This window comes from Vicia villosa, linkage group LG4 (genome assembly GCF_029867415.1).
Source record: "Vicia villosa cultivar HV-30 ecotype Madison, WI linkage group LG4, Vvil1.0, whole genome shotgun sequence".
NCBI classification, from domain to species: Eukaryota; Viridiplantae; Streptophyta; class Magnoliopsida; order Fabales; family Fabaceae; genus Vicia; species Vicia villosa.
In genome coordinates, this window is record NC_081183.1 from 145,350,670 (window position 1) to 145,372,125 (window position 21,456).

Sequence of the window (21,456 nt, forward strand, 5' to 3'; positions counted from 1 at the left end):
GGTGTAAAAATTTTGCCCAAACTCCGTAAAATTTTTGACTCCGCCACTGACCGGTTGTTCTTATGTTTGACCTGACCGGTTGTTCTTATGTTTATCAAAGACGCTAGAATTAGAAGCTTCAACATGAAAACTTGTTTTCATATACTTTTAAGTTATATTTATAGTCCATTTCTAACATATTTAAGACATGTATCACTTTTTTAAAACTAAACTGTGATTTTAATTATATCGATTTAATGTTTATAAATTAATCAGACTTTTAAAAAGATTTATTTAAATGAAAAGGACAAGTTGTAATAGCTTTTGATTTATTTTTTTAAAGTATGACAGGATTAACAAGAATATAAAATAGAGCAATTTTTACTTATAAACAAACAAAATATGTTAATTGCTTAAAATAAATATCTTAAAATGATTCAATTGAAATTTATTATTTTTAAATTAATTTGTTTGGATGAAATGTTAAAATGATTCTTTGTTAAATTTTTGGGATTGTTTTATAAATTTTAAAATTTTTGAGCGAAATTTAAAAAAAAGAATAATATAGACCAATTTGCAATTTTTACAAATTTGAAGGAATTAATTTATAAATTTTGAAAATTATTGAGGACTTATTTGCAATTTTTAGAATTTGTATGGATGAATTTGAAATTTTCATAAAATATGAGTACTGTCTTGCAAATTTTGAAAAAAATAATAATAAATAATTTAACATTTGCATTATATAGAGTGAAGGAGAAATTTTAAATTCTTTAATTTTTGGTGTCATTTGAAATTCCTTAAATTTAACTTGAGTAAAATATATCATAAATTTATATCATTTTAATAATTCTCTATATTTTTCATCCAAACAATAAATTTTGATCAAATCATTTTTAATTTTCTCAAGAAATTACGTTCCTTCACTAAAATGCTTCATCCAAATAATTCTTAAATTTGTTTTTATCTTTAATCATTGTTGTTTTAGTTTTAAAAAAATCTGCTCTTAATAAACTATCATGGGCAGTTATTATAAAAAGGTAATAAAACAATAGACCTAAGTTATTTTCATAAATTACAAACATAAAATAAAAGCAATCCACTTAATTTATGTTAATATTGATGTCTCAAATCTAGTTATTAATTGTTAGCTTTTATTAAATTTAAATCAAAAAAATAATTAATAATTAATTAAAATTATTGATTTTATTTTAGGCTTTTATAGAAAGACCTGGTTATATTTGGATCCACATATAAAACATGGATGAATAACCAAACTATTTATTAATAAAGTGAGTATTAATATAAGAAAAATTATTTTTTAAGTTTATTAAATAATTGATATATTTAAAGATACATTTTAAAACGTAATATTTTTTTATATTAAAGAGTAGAGAGAGTAGTATTTTAGATTTCACTACATTAAATTTGGTAATGAATGCTGCATGGAAATTTTTTTGGGACAACTTCTCTCTCCATCACAAAAAATTGGGTAATGTACCTCCAACCAATTACATGATTCCATATAATTTAACACATTTAATTATTTATTAAAATATTACAAATATTTATTGTTTTCAAAGCATTTTACAAATGAGGTAACCTTACCCAACTTTTTGAGTTTTTTGACCGAAACAAACTTAACGACTTTCATTCCTTAAACAATGATCAATACAAAGAGGTACCATATTAAAGAAACTACGCATAGACCAAAAATTGGCCGCCTTTGCTAAAGTGTGGGCAACCGAATTCGCTTGGCGCTTAATGAACTTTACTTAAAAGTTCAGAAAAAGAAGCAACAAATTCTGAATATTCTTAATAATAAGACTAAATTCAGAGTTACCTACATGTTTAGTGTGAATAGCCTTAGTGACAATTTGACAATCTCTTTCAAAGGTAACATGAGATAAATGAAAAGAGATGGCATTTTGGATCACTTCTTTCAAAGCGGTGGCTTCAGATTCGATGAGGGAAAGAAAACTCACATCCCAAGCCACTCCACCTGTGATAAATCTCCCATGTGATCCCTAAAGCACCAACTTCTATTAGTAGTACCGCAAACCTTATTGAATGCTGCTTTAACATTGCACTTTACTTGGTTGACCGTAGGTGGAACCCAAACCTCTGAGCTACTAGTAGCAACGGGAGAATTTTGCTTATCTCTAGCTAAAGACCAATCATATCAATTGTGATAGGCTTGTAGACCAATCTGTATAGGATCTTCACGAGTATCTTGCCACACCACATTATTTCTACTTCTCCAAAACGTCTCAAGATAAACCGCAAATCTACCCGCATCCCTACGGTCCTCGCGATTACAAACATAAAAAATAAGTGACTTAGCATCACGAAAGGTATGTAAACGAATTCTATAATAGATGACAAACCTGCTGCCCGCCAACTTTGACTAGTAGAAACACAGCCGAAGAACACATGACTAGTATAATTTATTCTCTTTCATTTTTTATTATAGTAAATTTTGACTTTTAAATTTATTAAATAATTAATATATATATATATATATATATATATATATATATATATATATATATATGTCACATACATTAGTTATTTAATAAATTTAAAAGTCAAAATTTATGTATAATAAAGAATAAAAGATGTATATTATAATAATTAATTTTAATTTTTTAATTTATTGAAAATTTGATATATTAAACTATATATAGTTCAATCACACTAATTATTCAATAAATTTAAAAAAATGAAAATTTATTTTATAATAAAGATGAAAATTTAGATTTTAAAAAAAGTGAAATTTATAAATACCTGATCATTTATTCAAATAAATTACCAAATATTTATAATAAACTAATAAAAGTTATTTATAATATTTATCTTCCTTATATATATATATATATATATATATATATATATATATATATATATATATATATATATAAGTATTTCATATATGATGTATGATCACATAATCAATTCGGAAGGTAATCATTGTGCTAACATATTAGCAAATTTAGGCTTTAATGTATTTTAACAAGAATTTGATAGGTTTACCTTATTATAGAATTAGATAGGTTTGAGGTGAGGTGCTGTGCTTAGGGGTGGCAAAACGGGCCGCCCGTCCCGTCCGCCGTCCACCCCGCCTTAAGCCCGCCAAAAAACGAGCGGGGTGGGCATGCCCGCCAAGTGAAATGGACATAAAAATCATATCCGCCCCGCCAAGATGGCGGGTTGGCGGGCGGCGGACTTGTCCGCCTATTTTTATTTATATATATATTTTTTATTAGATTAATTGGTTTTTTTAACCTTTTAATTAAATTTTTCACTTATTTTTCAAAACAATTTTTTTGTAAAAACAACTTTTTAACAACTTTTACTTAAAAAATATTACATATATTTACATCAAGAATTGGAATTACTAAAAATAACTAAAAAATAGGAAATTTTGGAGGAGGGGCGGGCTTTGGCCGGCGGCAGGCATTGGCGGGGCGTGCTATGGCGGGCGGCGGGGTTTGGCGAGAGGCGTGTCTAAAATTCCAACCCAACCCGCAATTTTGACGGGTGCGCGGATCGGCCCGCGGGTCACAGCCCGTTTTGCCACCACTAGCTATCCTGCCCTCCTTATTTTTGTACTTATGTTCTCTTTTTATATCATGGGTTTCTGCCCCTTTTTTTGAAAAAGAAAAAAAAAACATAATGAATTCATCCATTTGTTCTAACAAAATTACACAATGTCTAACTCAGGTATTATAGTATCTCTTGCATATATCTTCCATTCACATCTAAATGTGCAACATAGTTAAAAGAAGGAGAGGATGTCTCAAGTACATGAACAATGACACAAACTCCATACATATATATCTTTCATTCACATCCTTTTTTTTTTTTTTTTTAAATTCACATCTAAATTAGCAACAGAGTTAGAAGTAGGATAGAATATCACTAGTATATTGATCAGGTTATCCATCTAGTAAATTCATATATAAATATTGTCATTCACCATAATATTCGATAAAAGATTCTTAAGACCTCAGCGACACAAAGTTGACATCACCTGTTCACTTGTTCGGGTGATCCATCCAACAAATTTATAGATAAATTTTATTCACCGTGGTGTTTGATAAAGGATTCTCACGGCCTCAAAAATCAACTAACATGATAATAATTTAAATTTTATTTTATTTAATAACAATACAAAAATAAAAAGATCACATTGATCTCATTTAAAAGAGAAATTTGTAGTATGTACTGTATAATATTTAAACTTTTAATTTAGTTTCAAATGAATTATCTAATTTTTTTTAAACATGTTTATTTTAAGAAAAACAAAGACATTTATTTTGATAGTTCATTTGAAAGAGATATTAAAATATAACATTTAATTTTTGGTAAATAATTAAATATAAGACTTGGCACATGATGCGGGTAATCTTAGAGACGAATTCCATGTTCTTCACTTTAAATAGATTTTGGACGTAAGACATGTTTTCCGTTGACACAAGCGCACCAAGCTCTTCAAGAGTGAGGGCAAGCAGAGAGAAAAGAGCAATCATTTGCATGAAGGGGATCATCTCCTCCAAAACATCGTCCTCAGAAAGACGAGTTTGTTTAGGTGTACATTCTTCTCGGGAGGAATCTTAGTCTTCGTCCCAGTCTCTCTTTGTTAAGATTTGGGACAGGAGCCCTTCCTCCAGTGTTAAAGTGGTCGCGACAGTAACAAATTGGCCGACCCTTAGGACAACAATTATGGTTTCGATGGCCGAGGTCGGAATGATAGTCGGATAAGAAGCAGCGACCGTTGGGGAAGACACCACAACCTGAATGCCTTAAACACCAGCTAGTTCATTGAACATCTGAAACTTATACATGCTATTTGCAAAATGCAATCATGCGTGTAAAAAAGAAACTAAAGGATTATGTCCTCGCCAAAATTGCTCTTTTCTCATCCCGAATGACCGCACTCAAGATGTTATTAGTGTCGATCTGCTTCTTCCTCACATTGGAAGAGGACACCTCGTCAGGCCTAAATCCTTCTTCGTAACCAAGCCCTTGAAACCATGAATGCAAGTTTTCCTTCATAACTGCCTCCTCAGGGGAAAGAAGCTTTGGTTTAGTATGGTAGGAAAGGACATTCCGACATAAATGGAATAAAGACCAATACTTCAAAAACATGCCCTTGCAGAAGCAGGAAGCTTCAAAAGGTGAGTAGCTGAAGGTAAGATGAGCCTCTGGCGTAAGGGATTTCACCATCAAGAAACGCCTCAGAAAATTGCCTCAATCCTATATGAAGGGGTCGAACTAGTGATCATTCAGGTGGAAGCTAATACGTCCTTGGTCGTGGTAGTCGTCTTAAGAAGACTTACATGAGATCATGAGCAAAATGAGGGAGATGAAAATATGGGGATACCCTTCGACAATATAAGAATTTTCGCTCTGAAAATTGCTCACTAGGTTAACAATACTAGCACTCATCTTGACTAGAAAATAGAAAATGTTGAAAGAAAAGAAAGCTTGAGTTGAAAAGGGTATCTAGATACGAAATTGATAAAGCAAAGAGCAGATAACGAATGCAGAAACTCTGATCAAGGAACAAATAATAATCGGTGAATGCTCTCTGGAATGAAGAAGACGAAGGTGTTCCAAAACTTGAATGCCAAGGATTGTGAAAAGTTTTCCGAGACACTCAACTTCTCTCATTTATAGGCAAAGATAGGTGGACAATCACTACAAGAAAATTGACAATTTGCGACGGTTATTTTGGAAGATTACGACAGTAAAAACCGCCGCAATTTGCTATCTACGACAGTTGTTGTACTGTCGCAGAAACGTGTGTCCCCAGACTGTTTCGCGACGGTTGTAAAAACAGTCGTACCAACCGTCGTTCAAGTTCATGACGGGTTGGCATACAGACATAAATTGGAAATGGCGACGGTTCAATACCGTCGTGAATATCCTATTAAAATTTGTTTTCATTGTTGATTGCGACGGTATAAAACTGTCGTGAGTGTGATATCTTGACGGTTCAAACCGTCGTAATTTGATTTAGAATTTTTAGATATAATTTAATTGGTAGCGGTTTAAAGCGCTACTAATTATTGAATTTTTTACATTTAGCAACAATTTAAACCATTATTAATTTTTATCTATTGTATTATTTCTTCTATCATATATATATATATATATATATATATATATATATATATATATATATATATATATATATATATATATATATATATATATATATATATATATATATATATATATATATTAAATATAGTATTATTCTTTTTAATATTATTTTTTCTTTGAATTATTTCTATTATAATATTTTTTTATTTTCTATTACTTTTTAATGTAGTAAAATTAATTCCAATAAAAAATATTTAACATCAAATAAGCATGATAATATCAAAAAAAAAAAAAAAAGAATTTCATAATCATGTAAAATGCGAATTCCATAATCATATCATGTAGTATAAAAAACCGAAAAACATATCAAATCCTAATATTATAATAATAAGTATCATTATCTCAAAAATACATAAGAAAGTTCATTTGTCCCTCTTGAAGTTGCATTATCTGCATTTCGATAGCTAGACTAAGACGAACGTTTACCATTAGCAAGTGATTCCAATCTCTGGAAAAAAAGGTAAAATAGAAATTACAAATCCAATATCAAGTGACAAATTTTGAACAAATAAAATTTTCCACACTTTTATCATTATGTTATTTTAGAATGGATCATTATCATAGGAAGTACGATTCACAAGAATAACAATCCACGTCCAAATACACAACTCAGAAGGAATATATACAAACTAGGTGTCAAAACTAGAAAGCATTTGAAAATAGGAATGAACCTGGTCATAAATAAGGTTGGTTTTGTCAAGCATTTTCATACTTCCTGCATTAAAAAAATCCATTATAGTGTATAATTGACTCAGAAATTTTATTGTTGAAAAGTCTATATCACTAAAACAAACATGTATAAACTAAAAAGCTTAAAATGTTACCATGAGTCACACCTACATGTATAATCATATAAAGTAATGATGCTTACCAAACTTACTCAGATGTACTGCATATTTTGGCTGGATTTGTCATCACTCCCAAAGTTCTTACTTATTCTCTTATGTTTTGTATTCATCTGCTTGTCTAACTATGTCTGTAAGCCAATATCCTCATTCCTTTTTTTGTTACTATTAGCCTTATTCTAAGCCTATAATATCATTATACACAAGTTTGAGTTTGGAAAACAAGCCTAGTGCTTTTATCAAAAGAAAAGAAACCATGCCTACTTTACAAACAAAAAAGAATGAAATTTTACATCCTTAAAATGTGCATGGTTGCTTTTGACCTCATAACGCACCCACTATAATTATAGAAAATTTAGCCTTTTCAAAGTAAGACACTTTAATACAAAAATAAAAATTTACATTATGAAAAATAAGTTATGACATTAGTGATTAAAATAGCTAGTTTTTAGAGATATACAAACTTATATGTTTGATTAAAGAAGCTCGCTCAGCCTTGCTTTAGTTTTGTATGCATCTTTAATGACAACCAGCTGCATATATAAGAACCACACCGGAGAGCAGCTTCTCTGGCTGTATCTCGAACTTCAGGCTTCTCAACTCTTTTATTCTGAATGACTTCTAGGGTAGCACCAACCATGGACCTAGAGTATGGCTTCTTGGTGGCACATCGCCTCTTCTTCACAACCTCTTGGGCAATGTCTTGCACATCACATTCATAAAACTAAAGCATGAAATAAGTTGTGAAACTATTGGACAAGATGATCTAAGATAATAACTTGGTGCACGGTAAAATCATGTGAAACTCAACACAAGTAAACTAAAAATTCTTTACTTTGTAAATAAAGATTGATTGAAATTTTATGTTCAGAAGCTTAAATTTTTATATTGTTTTTGTTCAATCTAATTAAAAACATATCAGTTTATGTGTTAAACAATCACCTTCTTGTGCTGCTTTATGTACATGGCAGTCCATGTGAGCTTCAAAGGCTTCAAACGGTTGTGGGAATACCTCTTACATTTTGAGTTCACAAATAGAAATTCCTGCAACATCTAACATGTCACTTCTGCCTATTATATTGATATAAAGGATACAATATCCTCTATAGTCGTGCAAAGGATCGTGCAAAAATATTTGGGCTGCTTTACTCTTGACACATTTGTGTGTGGTAGGCTATTAATGAAGGTGATACTGAAAGAGCAGATGCCGAAATTACTTTGACACAGCTGAACATCATATCCTGCAAAGTCCCTATCAATACATTAGTTTCTACAAAAGTCTCTCAATAATTATTTATAGTTTCTCCTGCTTATTTCCGAGGTCCAGCCAATTTCGCGACGCGTTTCTAATTCGTTCTTTCAAAACATTGGACGTCACTCTACCGTAAAGAATCTTGACTGTGAAAGTAACTCTAAGACAATGAGATCAATCTCAGTAACAAACACTAACACTAAATTCTCAAATTAGTCGAAAAACTTATAAATCATTAGAAAGGAAAGGATACACTTATCTGAGTAACAACTATTGTGATCTAGATATGACCATGATCTTTGAATCCTGCCCGGTACTGGATTTCTGTTTTCTCTAGGAAGATTAAGTCTACTTGATGCTAAGACTGCCCTAATGGTTTATCTGACCCATAAACCCCTGTTTTGTCAGACCCAACAAGGCTCAGTATTATTGAATCTCCTCCCTACCCCGTACAAATACGGGTTTGGTTACCGGGATCATAGTCGTCATGGATAGAATGTCGACGAGTTACAATCCCTTTGGCTTACCCATAGAAGAAGATAAGCTCATAGACAAATTCATAAACAATATCGACAAGGACCTCAAGAGCATAAGCCAAACCTAAATCGTGAATAACCCTGCCATATTCACATAATATCCAAAACTGATGAAGGAATTTATAACTTCTAATTTACCAGGATTTTGTTCAAAATTAATGTAGGATCGAAAAAACAACTTATCTTTCATTGATGTATATCAGTGATGTCTCTTCGGGTGGGGTAAAAAGGCAAAGGATCCTCAAAGTTTCCTCTGATGCGAGGTGATAATCAATATCTGGGGTTCTTGAAAAGTAGGTCAATGGTTCTAACAAATAAGGGTTTCGCGAGAAGGTTTTGAAAATCAAAGTCATAGTTGAAACCCTAACCCTCAATTTGCAGAGAAGAGTGAAGGATGAAAAGGTGAGGGTGAAATTGACAATGGTGAAATTGACGGAGGTGAAATCGACAAGGTTTGAGATTGTGATGGCGAGGGGTAAGTTTGAGTACTCGGTTCGTGACTTTTGATTTCGTGAAATCGAGGGTAAGTTAGAGTTCTCAATTCTTGAAGTTGAATGTGATTTGCAACTCAGAGTTCGATCGTGAGGGTGAGAACGAGAAATATGAGTTGACAGAATAATATTAAGAAATTGGGTTTTTTTTATTTGGTAAAATATAAGTAAAAAAAAGGTGTTCTTTTAATAGGTTACATTACAACATGAAATAAAAAAGCGCTTATTTTTATTTGGAGGCGACGGGTGTTTTACTGTCGTGAAATGAGTTTTAGGACGGTTAATTTTACCGACGTGATATAACTTTTGGTGATGATGAAAGGTTAAGGGGCGCGACGTGTGTTTTACTGTCATGAAATGAGTTTATGGGCGGTTAATTTTACCGTCGTGACATAGCTTTTGGTGAGAAACTCGTGTGATGAGAGGTTAAGTGGTGCGACGGTTGTTTTACAGTCGTAAAAACAATATTAGGACAGTTAATTTTGCCGTCGTGACATAGATTTTCGGGACGGTTGGTGTCAACCGTCGTAACCACTGTCTCTATATGCCAATTACGACAGTTATCAAGCAACTGTCACAATTTTTATGTCGTAAAACACTAATTTTCTTGTAGTGAATCCAGATAAGCAAAGAAGAGGAGTTACGAGATTAACGATTGGATTTCTCCTTGAAAATACATGCAAACTCAAGTACACTCGAGTGCTCTGTAAGTCGCACTATATCCAAACTTGTTGCATCATCACACATGTTAGAAAAAGACAATGAAACTTTTCAAAGATGGAAGTGCGTTTAATGCACTTGTTCTCCACTCCTATCTCAAATGATTCCAAGCGTTTCAGTTCCAATTCCCATCAGACGACATCTTGGAGGCCGACCAACATCACTTAAGACTTCCCCGACCCTCTCAGTGCTCAATAAAGTCTCGAGGGCAACCATTCAGACCGACGAAAAAGGCCCAAATGGATGAGGCCAATTCATCTCCAATCCACTTCACTTGACTCAATGTATATACGTCAGTTCACACTGAAAACAAGATATCTCCACTTTTCACTACACTATTCTTGAATTTTGAACTTACTTAAGCAATGGAATGCTAACCATGCAAGTGTACCTCGCGCCGCTGTAAATCATCGAATCATCAAATTGTCCATTACATCTAAAATTGAAACATAATTATGAAATTTGAAAAAAATGAAATCTTTATTACAGTATTAGTACTTTTTCACATGGAAACTCAAACTGCATTATTATCACTGCCCAATTAGACTTGTACAAGACTACACACAACATATACTAATATAACAACAACTCAACAACTTTCATTTCATCACTCACTCACTGTAACCGTCACCGGTAACTTAGCTTCCTTCTCACTCCTCGTCTTCTCTTCCGTCACGGCGGTGAGGGTTAACGTCAATGTCGTCACCTTTCCAAACCCTCACCGTCATTGCTTTCCACAAACAGTTCATCGCCGACGCCACCGCCACCGCCGACCGCCACCCGCCACGCTTAATCAACGTCTCTATACCTTCCTCCTCAAAGAAGAACAAGAAACGTAAAACGAGGTCGTCGCGGTTACAATTCTTCGTCCGCATGATGTGGAAGTGTGACACGTTAGTGATTCGCGCTTCAAGAGAGGATACAGTGGAAACGCTTCTTGTGCAGATTTCGCGCAAGATCAAAGTTCCCGTTGTTTATCTAAGATTAATATATAAAGGAAAAGAGCTTCGGGTAGAGCAGAATCTTGGTGAATGCGGGGTCGAAAACGATGCGAATCTTCAATTGGTTGGACGTTTGAAGAGTATAGGGTGTCCTGTTGTGTGGAGAGCCACACAAGGAATTGTCTCGTTGATTCGCTGTCTTTGTAGAAATGAAGTGGTATGTGATACTTACGTTCTTATTGAAAATCACTTCAAGAAGTACATGGATAATCCTGAATATTTTGGTGTTTTTATGTTTATGAAAATTCCTGCATTGTTGGTGAATCTCTTAATGTCCCCTTGGGCTTCTAATAAGACTATTGCTGATTTGTCTATTAGGGGATTTGTGCAAAAAAGTTTAGAAGTTAAGTGCATAACGTTGCAGGGTTTGTACATTGAAGTTGTGTTGGAGTTTTGTGAAATGCTTAGAGGGGTAGGATGTAAGTCTGATAATCTTTTGTATGTTTATTGCCGGAATGGTTTTGCGACTTTGTTAGCGCATGTTGGTGTTCTCTTTAGGAATTCGAAGCGGAGGGTTTTGCTTCAAGGTGTTTCTTACTGTGTTCGCGAGGTTGCAGATGGGTTGTTGAAGTATTTGGATTCAAGTATGAGTTGTGTGAACTCCGGGGAGATTTCATGCTCTGATGTTCGGGGTTTTGTGAATTTCTCAACACCTTTGAGGGAGGGAATGGCCGAGCAAGAAGGCGAATTCAAGAATTGTGGAGTTCATTATGCGGAAGATCCCTCGCTTGCAGGAGTAGTTGATCAGCTACGTATTGTATTTATTCAGTTATTAAGCAAAATGGACGAGTGTCTTCAATTCATGGAGAATTGCTTGGCTAACAAGGAACAAGGAGAAGAGGATAGGGATGCTACCCATTGTGGGCGGTCTCATTATCTTTTCATCTTGACGGAATTGTATCACATCTCTAAGCTCTATAGCGGTGCAGAAGAGATGTTTTGGGGAGTTTTGTTGCATCGAAAAAATATGCTATCTTATCTTATTGTTTGGTACGCGGAGATAACTGATGATCATCGATGGGTTCTCGAGAACATCGGTGTGACCAATTTTGAATCTAGGAGGCATTTGGCGATGATTCTATTCCCTGTCTTAAAATATGAAGTATTAGAATTTGAGATGCTTATTGACAGGTCTCAGGTTTTGGATGAATCTTTCGAGTACATATCAAGAGCTAAGCCTGATTCTCTGGAGGGTGGTCTATTAGTGGAATTCAAGAATGAGGATGCTAGAGGACGGGGTGTACTGAGGGAGTGGTTTGTTTTGGTGTGTCAGGAAATATTTAATCCAAGAAATACTCTTTATTTGGCATGTCCAGATGATCAAAGTAGATTTTTTCCTAATGCTGGTGAGTTTCCCATAATTTTTCTCTTCTGCTTGTCATGCATTCGGAGTACTTTTGATGGTAATTACATTGTTCTCGTTTTCTTAATGCTGGTGACAGTTACATTGTTCTCGTTTTCTTTTGACAATGATATTTCTTAGGATAATAGAATGTTGATGCAGTGCTCAAAGGCATAAGACTCTTCTGTAAAATAATTACTCAATAAGTTAGGTCCCTACAGAACAAAATGTTAGTTCAAAGGTTAAACACAACCTACTCTATAAGTTACAAAATGCCAGACTTCAGCTGAAAGGCAGTAAACTTAGTGGTAGAGTAAACACCCCAATAATTTAGTTGAGGTTAGGTCATTTATTTCTCTATCAGTAGCAATGGTTCCTCTCGGTAGTAGAGGTGCTTTAATAACTTTCCGTTTTACAAGGGACTTCTCCCTTTGAAACCTCTTTCTTCTCCCTAAATAGAACTTCATATCTGGGCTGCCATAGGTGATTCAACTAAACCAAAACAGGGAGCTGTCCAGATTTGATCAAACTTGACAACCTTGCAACATAAGGTTGTTAGGAATTGATAGATTACCGCAGAAATTATGTCTGAATATTTTTAAGTTGCGTATGTACTATACTGTTTAAATAGACTATTTTAAATCCAATGAGTCTGAGTAATGAGCCCACTGTAGTGAGATAAAAAAGGTAAAAAAAGGAGTATTAAGTGGACTGGTGGTGACTGGTCAGTCCACCAATCAACTCTGGATTGTGTAAATACTAATTGTCTTAACTGTAAAACTGAATATATTATATATTTCGGTATGAATAATATACAAGCACTAATTTTTCTTATATAAAGTATTGTAACCTAATCAGCTTGACTAACGGTCTAAATACAAAATACTACTAATCATAGTAAAAATATATAAAAAGTACATTATTCACAACACTTGTCATTAGCATTTTGCCATAAAACTTGAGTTCCCATTGTTTAGGTTTGGATCGGGAGACATTGTATAACACTAGTATTAGTCTTTTTCTGTATATATTTAATCAATAGATATTATTGAAGAGCTTATGTGCAATAATATTTAGGATAAAATTCTTCTGCTTGTCTGCAGCATCTAAGGTAGATCCTCTGCACCTGAAGTACTTCAGCTTCTCTGGACGTATGATTGCATTAGCTTTGAAGAGTAAGGTGCACGTGGGCATTGTTTTTGATCGTGTGTTTTTCAAGCAATTGGCTGGAAACAATATTACTTTAGAAGATATCCGGGATGCAGATCCTATGCTGTATCATGGCTACAAGAAAATATTGGAGATGAATGCTGATTATATTGATACAGATGTATTAGGACTGACATTTTCTATAGAGGTGGAGGAGGAATTAGGACACAGGAGGGTGATAGAGCTTTGCCCTGGCGGCGAAAGCATTGTTGTGGATAGTAAGAATAGGGAGATGTATGTTGATCTTCTTATACAGAATCGTTTTGTAACATCCATATCTGAGCAGGTATCACATTTTGCTACGGGGTTTGATGATATTATATATGGCAAAAGGCTAGAATTCTTTCGATATTTAGACCTTGAAGATCTTGATCGGATGTTGCGTGGTAGTGAAAATGCCATTTCTGTTGAAGATTGGAAGGCACATACTGAGTACGATGGCTATAAAGAGATCGATCGACAAATATCTTGGTTTTGGGAGGTATGTAGAGCTGATCTTATGGAATTACATTGTCTTTACCTTTCTTTATCTTCACTTCTTTTTATTTTATTTTCCCCATTTCCTTATTTTTCAAATGGCGAGTGTAGATTTATTACAATTATTTTCATATTGAAGAACAAACTAAACCAATTTCCCCCTATATGAATTTTTATAGGCAGACTTTATTAGGCAACATATATCTGCTACATGATGCTCTCTAAGACTTTCCCTGTTTCCCTCTCCTCTAATCTTGATTACTTGTTAAGTTTCTCTACTTCCATGACCAAATTGTGTCTATTAAAAAAATAAAAAATCAAAGAGGTGCAGAAGCATCACTTTGCAGCGCCTAAAAGGAACATATTGTCAAAAACATAGGAAAAAGAAAATTTTAGACGGACTACAAAATCCAATGACACAGATAAAACAGACAAGGGCCTCATTAAAAACCTTATCAAGAAAACATGGTGGGATAAAACACGGCGAAGGAAAAGAGTGTTGGTGCACACATAATAAAAACTCTAATAAAATCTGAAGTTTGGAAGACCACATCTATTTCTAGTAAAGTCATCCCTAATACAAGTAGGTTAAGAACTCCACCAAACAAACTTTATTACTGAAATCTGCATTAGCAAGACCATCAACACAACCAATCTTTTCTCTAAAGACATGAGACACTTTGAAACGAAAACTGTGATTAAGTAGAGACAGTTCGACTAACGATTTTGAAACATTTAAGGCACAATTTTAATATTAGAAAAAACATGAAACACCATCATAGAATCACATTCAAGCAAATTACGCCAACCCTTAGCATGAGCCATTTCTCCCGCTAACACGGCAACAATTAATTCCAGCATTTATTGGACTAGCGATACAAGCGGTTGAGAAGAAAATCCTAGAAAAAAACCCTTGTAATCTCTGAAGATTCCAGCACTAGTAGATATGCATAAGAGTCTCTAGAAGTATCATCAGTGTTACACTTAACCCCTGTTAGGTTCAACTTTTGATTTGCTACATTTTGTATAAATGTCTCCCTTCAGTTCATGTATGCCTCCGAATAGTAACATGTTTTTAACTACTGCATTGAAACCATGCTTTTGATACCTGGTTTATAATAAAAACCAAGTCTTTTCATATGAGTGTGGTTGGATAGATGGATCAAATGACACTAATATATAACATAGTGCAGCCATATTTAACTTGGCAGAATCTTGTTAATATCAATGTTATAGCATGCAATTTATGTTATAGTTTTATGGCTTCAATTTATGTTCACATGCAATAAATCTGCACAGTAAGTTCTCATGACTTATATATCATTATTATTACTAAAAAAATAGTTCGAGTTATTATTTAACTAAAAGCAAGCTACTCAGTGTTTAATGTTTTAGCATTCTATTCTATCAAAAAATAACTTGGCAGATTGTTGGGAGAATGTCGGTGGAGCAAAAGAAGGTTCTTCTGTTCTTTTGGACATCTGTGAAATGTTTACCAGTTGAAGGTTTTCGTGGTTTGGCTTCCCATCTATCCATTTGCAAATCGAACGAACCTGAAAATCACTTGCCCACATCTCACACATGTCTTTACGAGCTGTCCTTTCCCCCGTATTCTTCTATAACTATCATGCAAGATCGCCTTGGACTCATCACTCAAGAACACATGAGCTGCAGTTTTGGTATTCCATAATGGTGAATAGAGAAGTGGTTTTGAATCTTTTGATTTCACTTAGAAATACCATTTCACACCTTTGTACAAATTTAGGATTTGAAACGATAGTCTAGAAGGCTTTTTGTTCTGCTTCTCAAATCAATTCTGGGTGGCACTGTCCTTGATCTCCTGTGCAGTGTTTATATGAGGGGGTCAAGAGTCAAGGAAACCGGATTGAAGAAAATCAGTTTTGGTGTTTGGTTATATTAGTATATTGCTATGGGTTAGCCATGCTCCAAGAGCAACTCTTGACATTATTAAGAATTAGCATTTCTATAAGTCCTACAATTAATTTATCATTCTTTTTAATTCTGGCGACAGCATATTTGTTCTATTTGTGTTCGAATAATTTATCTTTTATTTAATATCATAATCTCGTGAAATATATATATTTTAAGATGTGAAGGAAGCAATGCAATTCCTCTTCACTCTGAAGATTTATGGAGTGATATTAACTCATGACAGGCTCACTCTTTAAAAATCTGAAGTATGTCTGGTGAGTTATTTTGCCAGCATATCTCTCTCTTCGTTTCGAGCTTCAATTGTTTTGAATCTTGAGGTTGCAATGAAGAAAATCAATGTTATATCGAATATTTAACTTATAAATATATTACCTTTTAAAAAACCTTACACCACTTACACTTAGTCGTGTATTGTTAATATACTAACCCATTTTTTCCCTTCCGTTTCAACTCTAATGATTTTTAGAACCTCAGCAGGATGGAGAACAAATTCTTAAGAAGATTTTGTGAAGAAACATAAGATGATAAATTGTTGGGACAAAGACTAGAATATAAAATAAATATTATTTATTCAAATCTAGAGAGAAACACAGTAACACACCATGACAAACCTTCTTAAGAACTATAGCCCCTTAATAGAGTTTCACATGTCCACCACTCAGCATGTATATATATGCAGATGTGGAGCCAAGTGCCATACAAATAACCATATCCAAAAGCCTTACCATAATAACAATAATAAACTTTAATAAAGGAAAGGAAACTAAAGAAATAATTAATAGAAAAGCTTTTCAACCTTGATGACATGCAAAATGGTAGACCCGATCCCAACAACTAGAACCATTAATTTAAACTTCCTTTTTTTACCAGTTCCATTCACACCCCTTCCATTGGTTTAAGCTTCGGGATTCTCAGCTGGAACTTCCTCTGCTGCTGGAGCTTCCACTGATTCAACTGGTTTGTTCTCAATCACATCCTCTGCAGTTGCTGCTGGTGGGGCTGCTGACTCATTTTCAGTAGTTGCTACTGGCTCCTCCACTACTGCTTCCGCATCTTCCTTCACTTCTTCAACCGATTCCTCAGTTTCCTTAGGTGCTTCCGAGTTCTCTTCCTTTGCTTCCTCTGTTACCACTTCCTTGTTTTCAACTTCAAGTGGATCTTGGGTTTCTGGAGCATCTACAGTTTGTTCTGCTGCAGGTGTTTCTGTTGGTTCTTCGGTTGTTTCTGCTGTTGGTACTTCAGTGGCCAGAACTTCGGATTCTGGTTGTTCTGTAGCAGGAACTTCAGTGGCTGGTTGTTCTGGAGTTGTTTCCGCTGTCTTGATTATCTCAGGCTTTGTTTCATTTTCTTGCACTGTTGTTGGTGGTGCTTGGTGTGCAACCTGCAATTAAGTACCATCTTCATTTAACAAAATCTTGTAGTCTAGTAGTATACACAAATGAAACATCAAATAAATAAAAAACTACATATCCTCTAATGTGTTACTAAAATACAGTGTTAATTAGTATGACATTAATAGAACTTAAACTAAAAAAAAGTGGAAGAGATTTGCTAGATACGATGGGGAATGGTAGGTTTGCTGATCTGAAGACAACACAAAATAGACTGCTTAATTATAGAACAAACTTAAGATTTTGTACAAATAGAAAAATTTGAGTAATAAATTGTTCAAAGATTTTTGCTTAGGGTACAAGAATAAAAAGGTCTATATAGAATGCTTAGCAGCAGTATATTATATTATTTAGCATTATATAGTATATGTTTGATCTATGATATTGCCTTGTATGTGACTATGATCTATTAGATGTCACAAAGTAGCTATGTATCTTGGCTAAAAAGAAAAAAAGAAACTATGTATGTTATTGAGTTATTTTACCTCAACACTGGCCATTTGGAAAGGTGAGAGGGATTGAATAAAAGGTGAAGGGTGTGTGAATGAAGAATAAAAAGAGAAATTAAGAGTGGTAGTGAGTGAGATGAAGAAGTGATCAAAGTTAGGGTGGTATATATAGTTGCATAAAGTGATGAATAGTAGTAGAAATGTACATGTGTAGTGTGGTGTGTGTGAGTGATCACCTGTCAGAATCTTTTTCAACCAGATTGATCATGCCACTGACATCAATTAAAAGACATCAATATGTCTAGTTGTCAATGTTTTTTTCCTTTTGTTTATTTATCTCTGCAAATAAAAAATGCGATTAATAATTTTGATGCATGTATGTATATATTGAAATGAAGTCTTAATAAAAAAAGGAAGTATTTATTTGTATAATTGGATATTCAAATGCAGCATGAATAATTGGTTATTCAACATTATTGCTATGTTTTAGGTTCAGGGTTTTATTTGCACCAACTTGACATTTTCGTTTTTTTAAACGATGATGTTATCATTATGTTTAGTGTGAGGTTCCAACATTTTTCTAATCAGAGCTTCAAACCAAACTAATATTATATATTAGTTTAAAATAATATATATTAGATTAAGGGTGTATTTGTTTCAATATTGAAAAATAATTTTTTACAGTGTTATACATTTTTTTTTTTAAAATGGCTCCAAATGAAAAATAGGTTTAAATAGTTTTTCTTATAATGTTATTTTAAGCATTTTAATATATTTTTTAATAATCAATTAAATTTAAAGCTATTTTGAATAATTTTTTCAAGAAATTATTTTTAAAATGTAATCTTTTTTTGTTGAAATTTTTTGATTTTAACTATCTTTTAATTTTAATATTGTATATTGATATTATTTGATGTCAAAATTAATTTTTTAAGAGAAAATGGGTCATGCACTGACAATGTAAAATATTTTTACACTGTCAACCAATCACCACCATGCATCTAATTAAAACATTCTTTTATTTAAAAAAAACTTTAACGACATGGCACATTCATGACTTCCTATTAGATGACAGTGTAAAACTATTTTACACTGTCAGTGCACTACCTTTTAACTCATTTTTTAATTTATAAAAATGATTTTAAATATTTTTTAAAATAATTTTAAAACAAACTGGCCTGAAGTATTATATTTGCTTAAAAAATATTATATATATATATATATATATATATATATATATATATATATATATATATATATATAAACTGTAAATTTTTAATAATATTATATAATTTAATTTGTGTGTGCCAATTTTTTTCTAATATGAATTTTTTCAATCAATTGATCAATAATTCACTACTTCGACAATTAACTTAATTATCTTGACTAAACCGATAATATATTGATCTAAATTTTATAATTTTGCAATATATACAAGTTAGAAGAGTAGTATCTAACATTTATTATTTATATTTGAATATGTTTACATATTTTGGTCTTAAACCTCAAAATTGTATTTGACAGCCCCACCATTTTCACTTTTTATTGAAGGGGAAACTCTTTGTAGTTGAGTAGGGTTCTCATTTGTTGTTTGATGGTGAAGTTTCTTTGTGTTTATAGTAACACCTTAAAATATGTGTACTACACACTATATTAGAGTCCACTCTTCCTTTCCCGGACCATACTATAAAAGTTTAGCCAACTAGGCACCCAGATGCAGCATAAATAATAAAAAATAGATAAATAAACATAAATTCGAAAAACAAATTGGGTGAAAAAATTCAATAAAACACACCGATGGTGTGAAAACCGTACACAAATTTAGAAAATTAATTATAGTAATATTTCTAATGTTAGTATATTGATTGAATCTAGTTATATTAGGTAAGTGGCTATAGTACTAGTAATTAGATTTTTTAATACTGGTTTGTAATTTAGCTTTAGCAAGCAAAATTTGAAAGGACATTGAAGAGATTGAAAAGGCAAGAAAGAAACTAGGCCGGTGCATAATGAGGGACCCATGATGATTATTACAGTCCAAAATCGAAAAGAAAAAATGGACCCACTTGAGAAAAAAATAGGAAAGAAAAAACAAGAAAGAAAAAGAAGTTAATTGCGTCGATAACTTTTGGTTCCTTGAATTGAATTGATCTGTGTTATTTTTCATGCATAGCAGCATTGGGAACCTATCTTTTCGTAAAAGATGAAATATCCACGTGGTCCCACATGGCTATGCTTTCCACGTCGTACACTCGTGACATGGGCCCTGTTACAGCCGTTCGATGTGCCATGTCAGAAATCTTCACGAAATAACTATTGTTATTTAGCATATTTACTTTAGAATATGAAAAATAAATTTTCATTATAATTCAAAAAGTTATATGAAAGTTTTGAAAAATCTCAATTAAATAACTTCCTCTATTTAATATATTAAATTTAGAATATTAAAAAAATAAATATTTACTCAATTAAAAATCTCAATTAAATAACTTTCAGACAATTTTTAAAAGACATTATGAGAAATACTAAGAACACTCTCTACTCACTCTCTTATTGGTTGAAACATCTGTGGATTCTATCACTTTATGTGAGATCTATTTTTAAAATGAGAGACTCACACATATTTCAACCAATAAAAAAATGGGTGTTTGAGAGAGTGTTAAAAAGAGAGTGTTGCTAGCACTCCTCAAGACTTCATTTCAATCCATTCTCTTACTTAAATCATTACGTTTGTTTATCCGGACCCCAATTATAAGATCCAAATTTAAATTTAAAATATAATATTTATGAAAAAAAAAATATTTTTTTTATAATTAATAAGGAGTGCATATCTAACTAAATCACAATTTTAATTTAAAAATACTGAACATGACAGAATATTATAATTTAAAATAATTTTTTTAACTTATTACTATCAGTATAGTCTGATTCGGGGATATCCAAACTCTAATAGTCTAATATTAAGTGGGTCAAATTCTCTCCCAATTGCAGTTGTGAAGATCGAATCGTGATCTTTCCTACTAAATTCAACGTTAATTTCTACTGATCTAACTAACGATTAATGATGTAAAATTAGTTTACAGTGACTATGCATTATCTTTAGTTATCTTTAATCTCATAGCATTCATAGATAATATAAGCACTACTTTAAGGTCCAAATTTAAATCCAAAATATTATATTCAAACTAACAAAATCCTATTTATCGAAATATAACATTTATCAAATTGATATCTTAAAAATGAAAGAATTAATATCACAATTTTATAATTTACAATTGATAAATCGCGCATGATATGATCATATCACGAATCACGCTACTAATTTAGCCTTTGTCCTTTATTTATGTTTTTATTTCTAAGTATTATTGTTGTTTTGGTACTAGACACTAGACACCATCATGTTGGCCATGAAATAATTAAAAATTAAAAATATTATCTTGGATCTTCATGATCATGCTCATCGATCTAAAGTATCAATATATTTTTAATTCTATTCATAAAAAGGTTATTTGTTATCAGAAGCAAGGTTATAAAAAAAGCAAAAACGGCAAGATGCCAATACATTCATAGGTATTCATAATAATAAATTAAAAATAAATTATGATTAATTTACACTGCGACTAACATCACAACATCTGAA

The 21,456-nt window shown here is 32.6% G+C and overlaps 2 protein-coding genes and 1 long non-coding RNA gene across 4 annotated transcripts; 1 reads left to right on the forward strand and 2 right to left on the reverse strand.

Annotated features, from left to right (window-relative positions):
• Window positions 1-6,377: 6,377 nt before the first annotated feature.
• On the reverse strand, window positions 6,378-9,420 carry LOC131595396 (uncharacterized). 2 transcript variants are annotated; one of them, XR_009281849.1, is made up of 4 exons: window positions 7,938-9,420; window positions 7,022-7,719; window positions 6,822-6,861; window positions 6,378-6,598 (listed from the first exon to the last, which is right to left on the reverse strand). It is a non-coding gene; the product is annotated as an uncharacterized LOC131595396 (long non-coding RNA). The 2 variants fall into 2 exon arrangements; XR_009281848.1 differs by having other exon boundaries at window positions 6,822-6,865.
• A 1,133-nt stretch (window positions 9,421-10,553) lies between these two features.
• On the forward strand, window positions 10,554-16,108 carry LOC131595397 (E3 ubiquitin-protein ligase UPL5-like). Its single transcript, XM_058867740.1, has 3 exons — window positions 10,554-12,341; window positions 13,441-14,027; window positions 15,450-16,108. The coding sequence occupies exons 1-3, from the start codon at window positions 10,691-10,693 to the stop codon at window positions 15,711-15,713; spliced, it is 2,502 nt and encodes an 833-aa protein (XP_058723723.1). The 5' UTR covers window positions 10,554-10,690; the 3' UTR covers window positions 15,714-16,108.
• A 413-nt stretch (window positions 16,109-16,521) lies between these two features.
• LOC131595398 (fruit protein pKIWI501-like) lies at window positions 16,522-18,010 on the reverse strand. The gene is made up of 2 exons (XM_058867741.1): window positions 17,853-18,010; window positions 16,522-17,357 (listed from the first exon to the last, which is right to left on the reverse strand). The coding sequence occupies exons 1-2, from the start codon at window positions 17,865-17,867 to the stop codon at window positions 16,872-16,874; spliced, it is 501 nt and encodes a 166-aa protein (XP_058723724.1). The 5' UTR covers window positions 17,868-18,010; the 3' UTR covers window positions 16,522-16,871.
• Between the last annotated feature and the right edge of the window lie 3,446 nt (window positions 18,011-21,456).

Coding starts and splice junctions, on each gene's coding strand:
- LOC131595397 (XM_058867740.1), top strand. CDS start 10,691: ATGTCGTCACCTTTCCAAACCCTCACCGTCATTGCTTTCCACAAACAG. Junction 12,342..13,440: donor TAGATTTTTTCCTAATGCTG/GTGAGTTTCCCA, acceptor GCTTGTCTGCAG/CATCTAAGGTAGATCCTCTG. Junction 14,028..15,449: donor AAATATCTTGGTTTTGGGAG/GTATGTAGAGCT, acceptor ATAACTTGGCAG/ATTGTTGGGAGAATGTCGGT.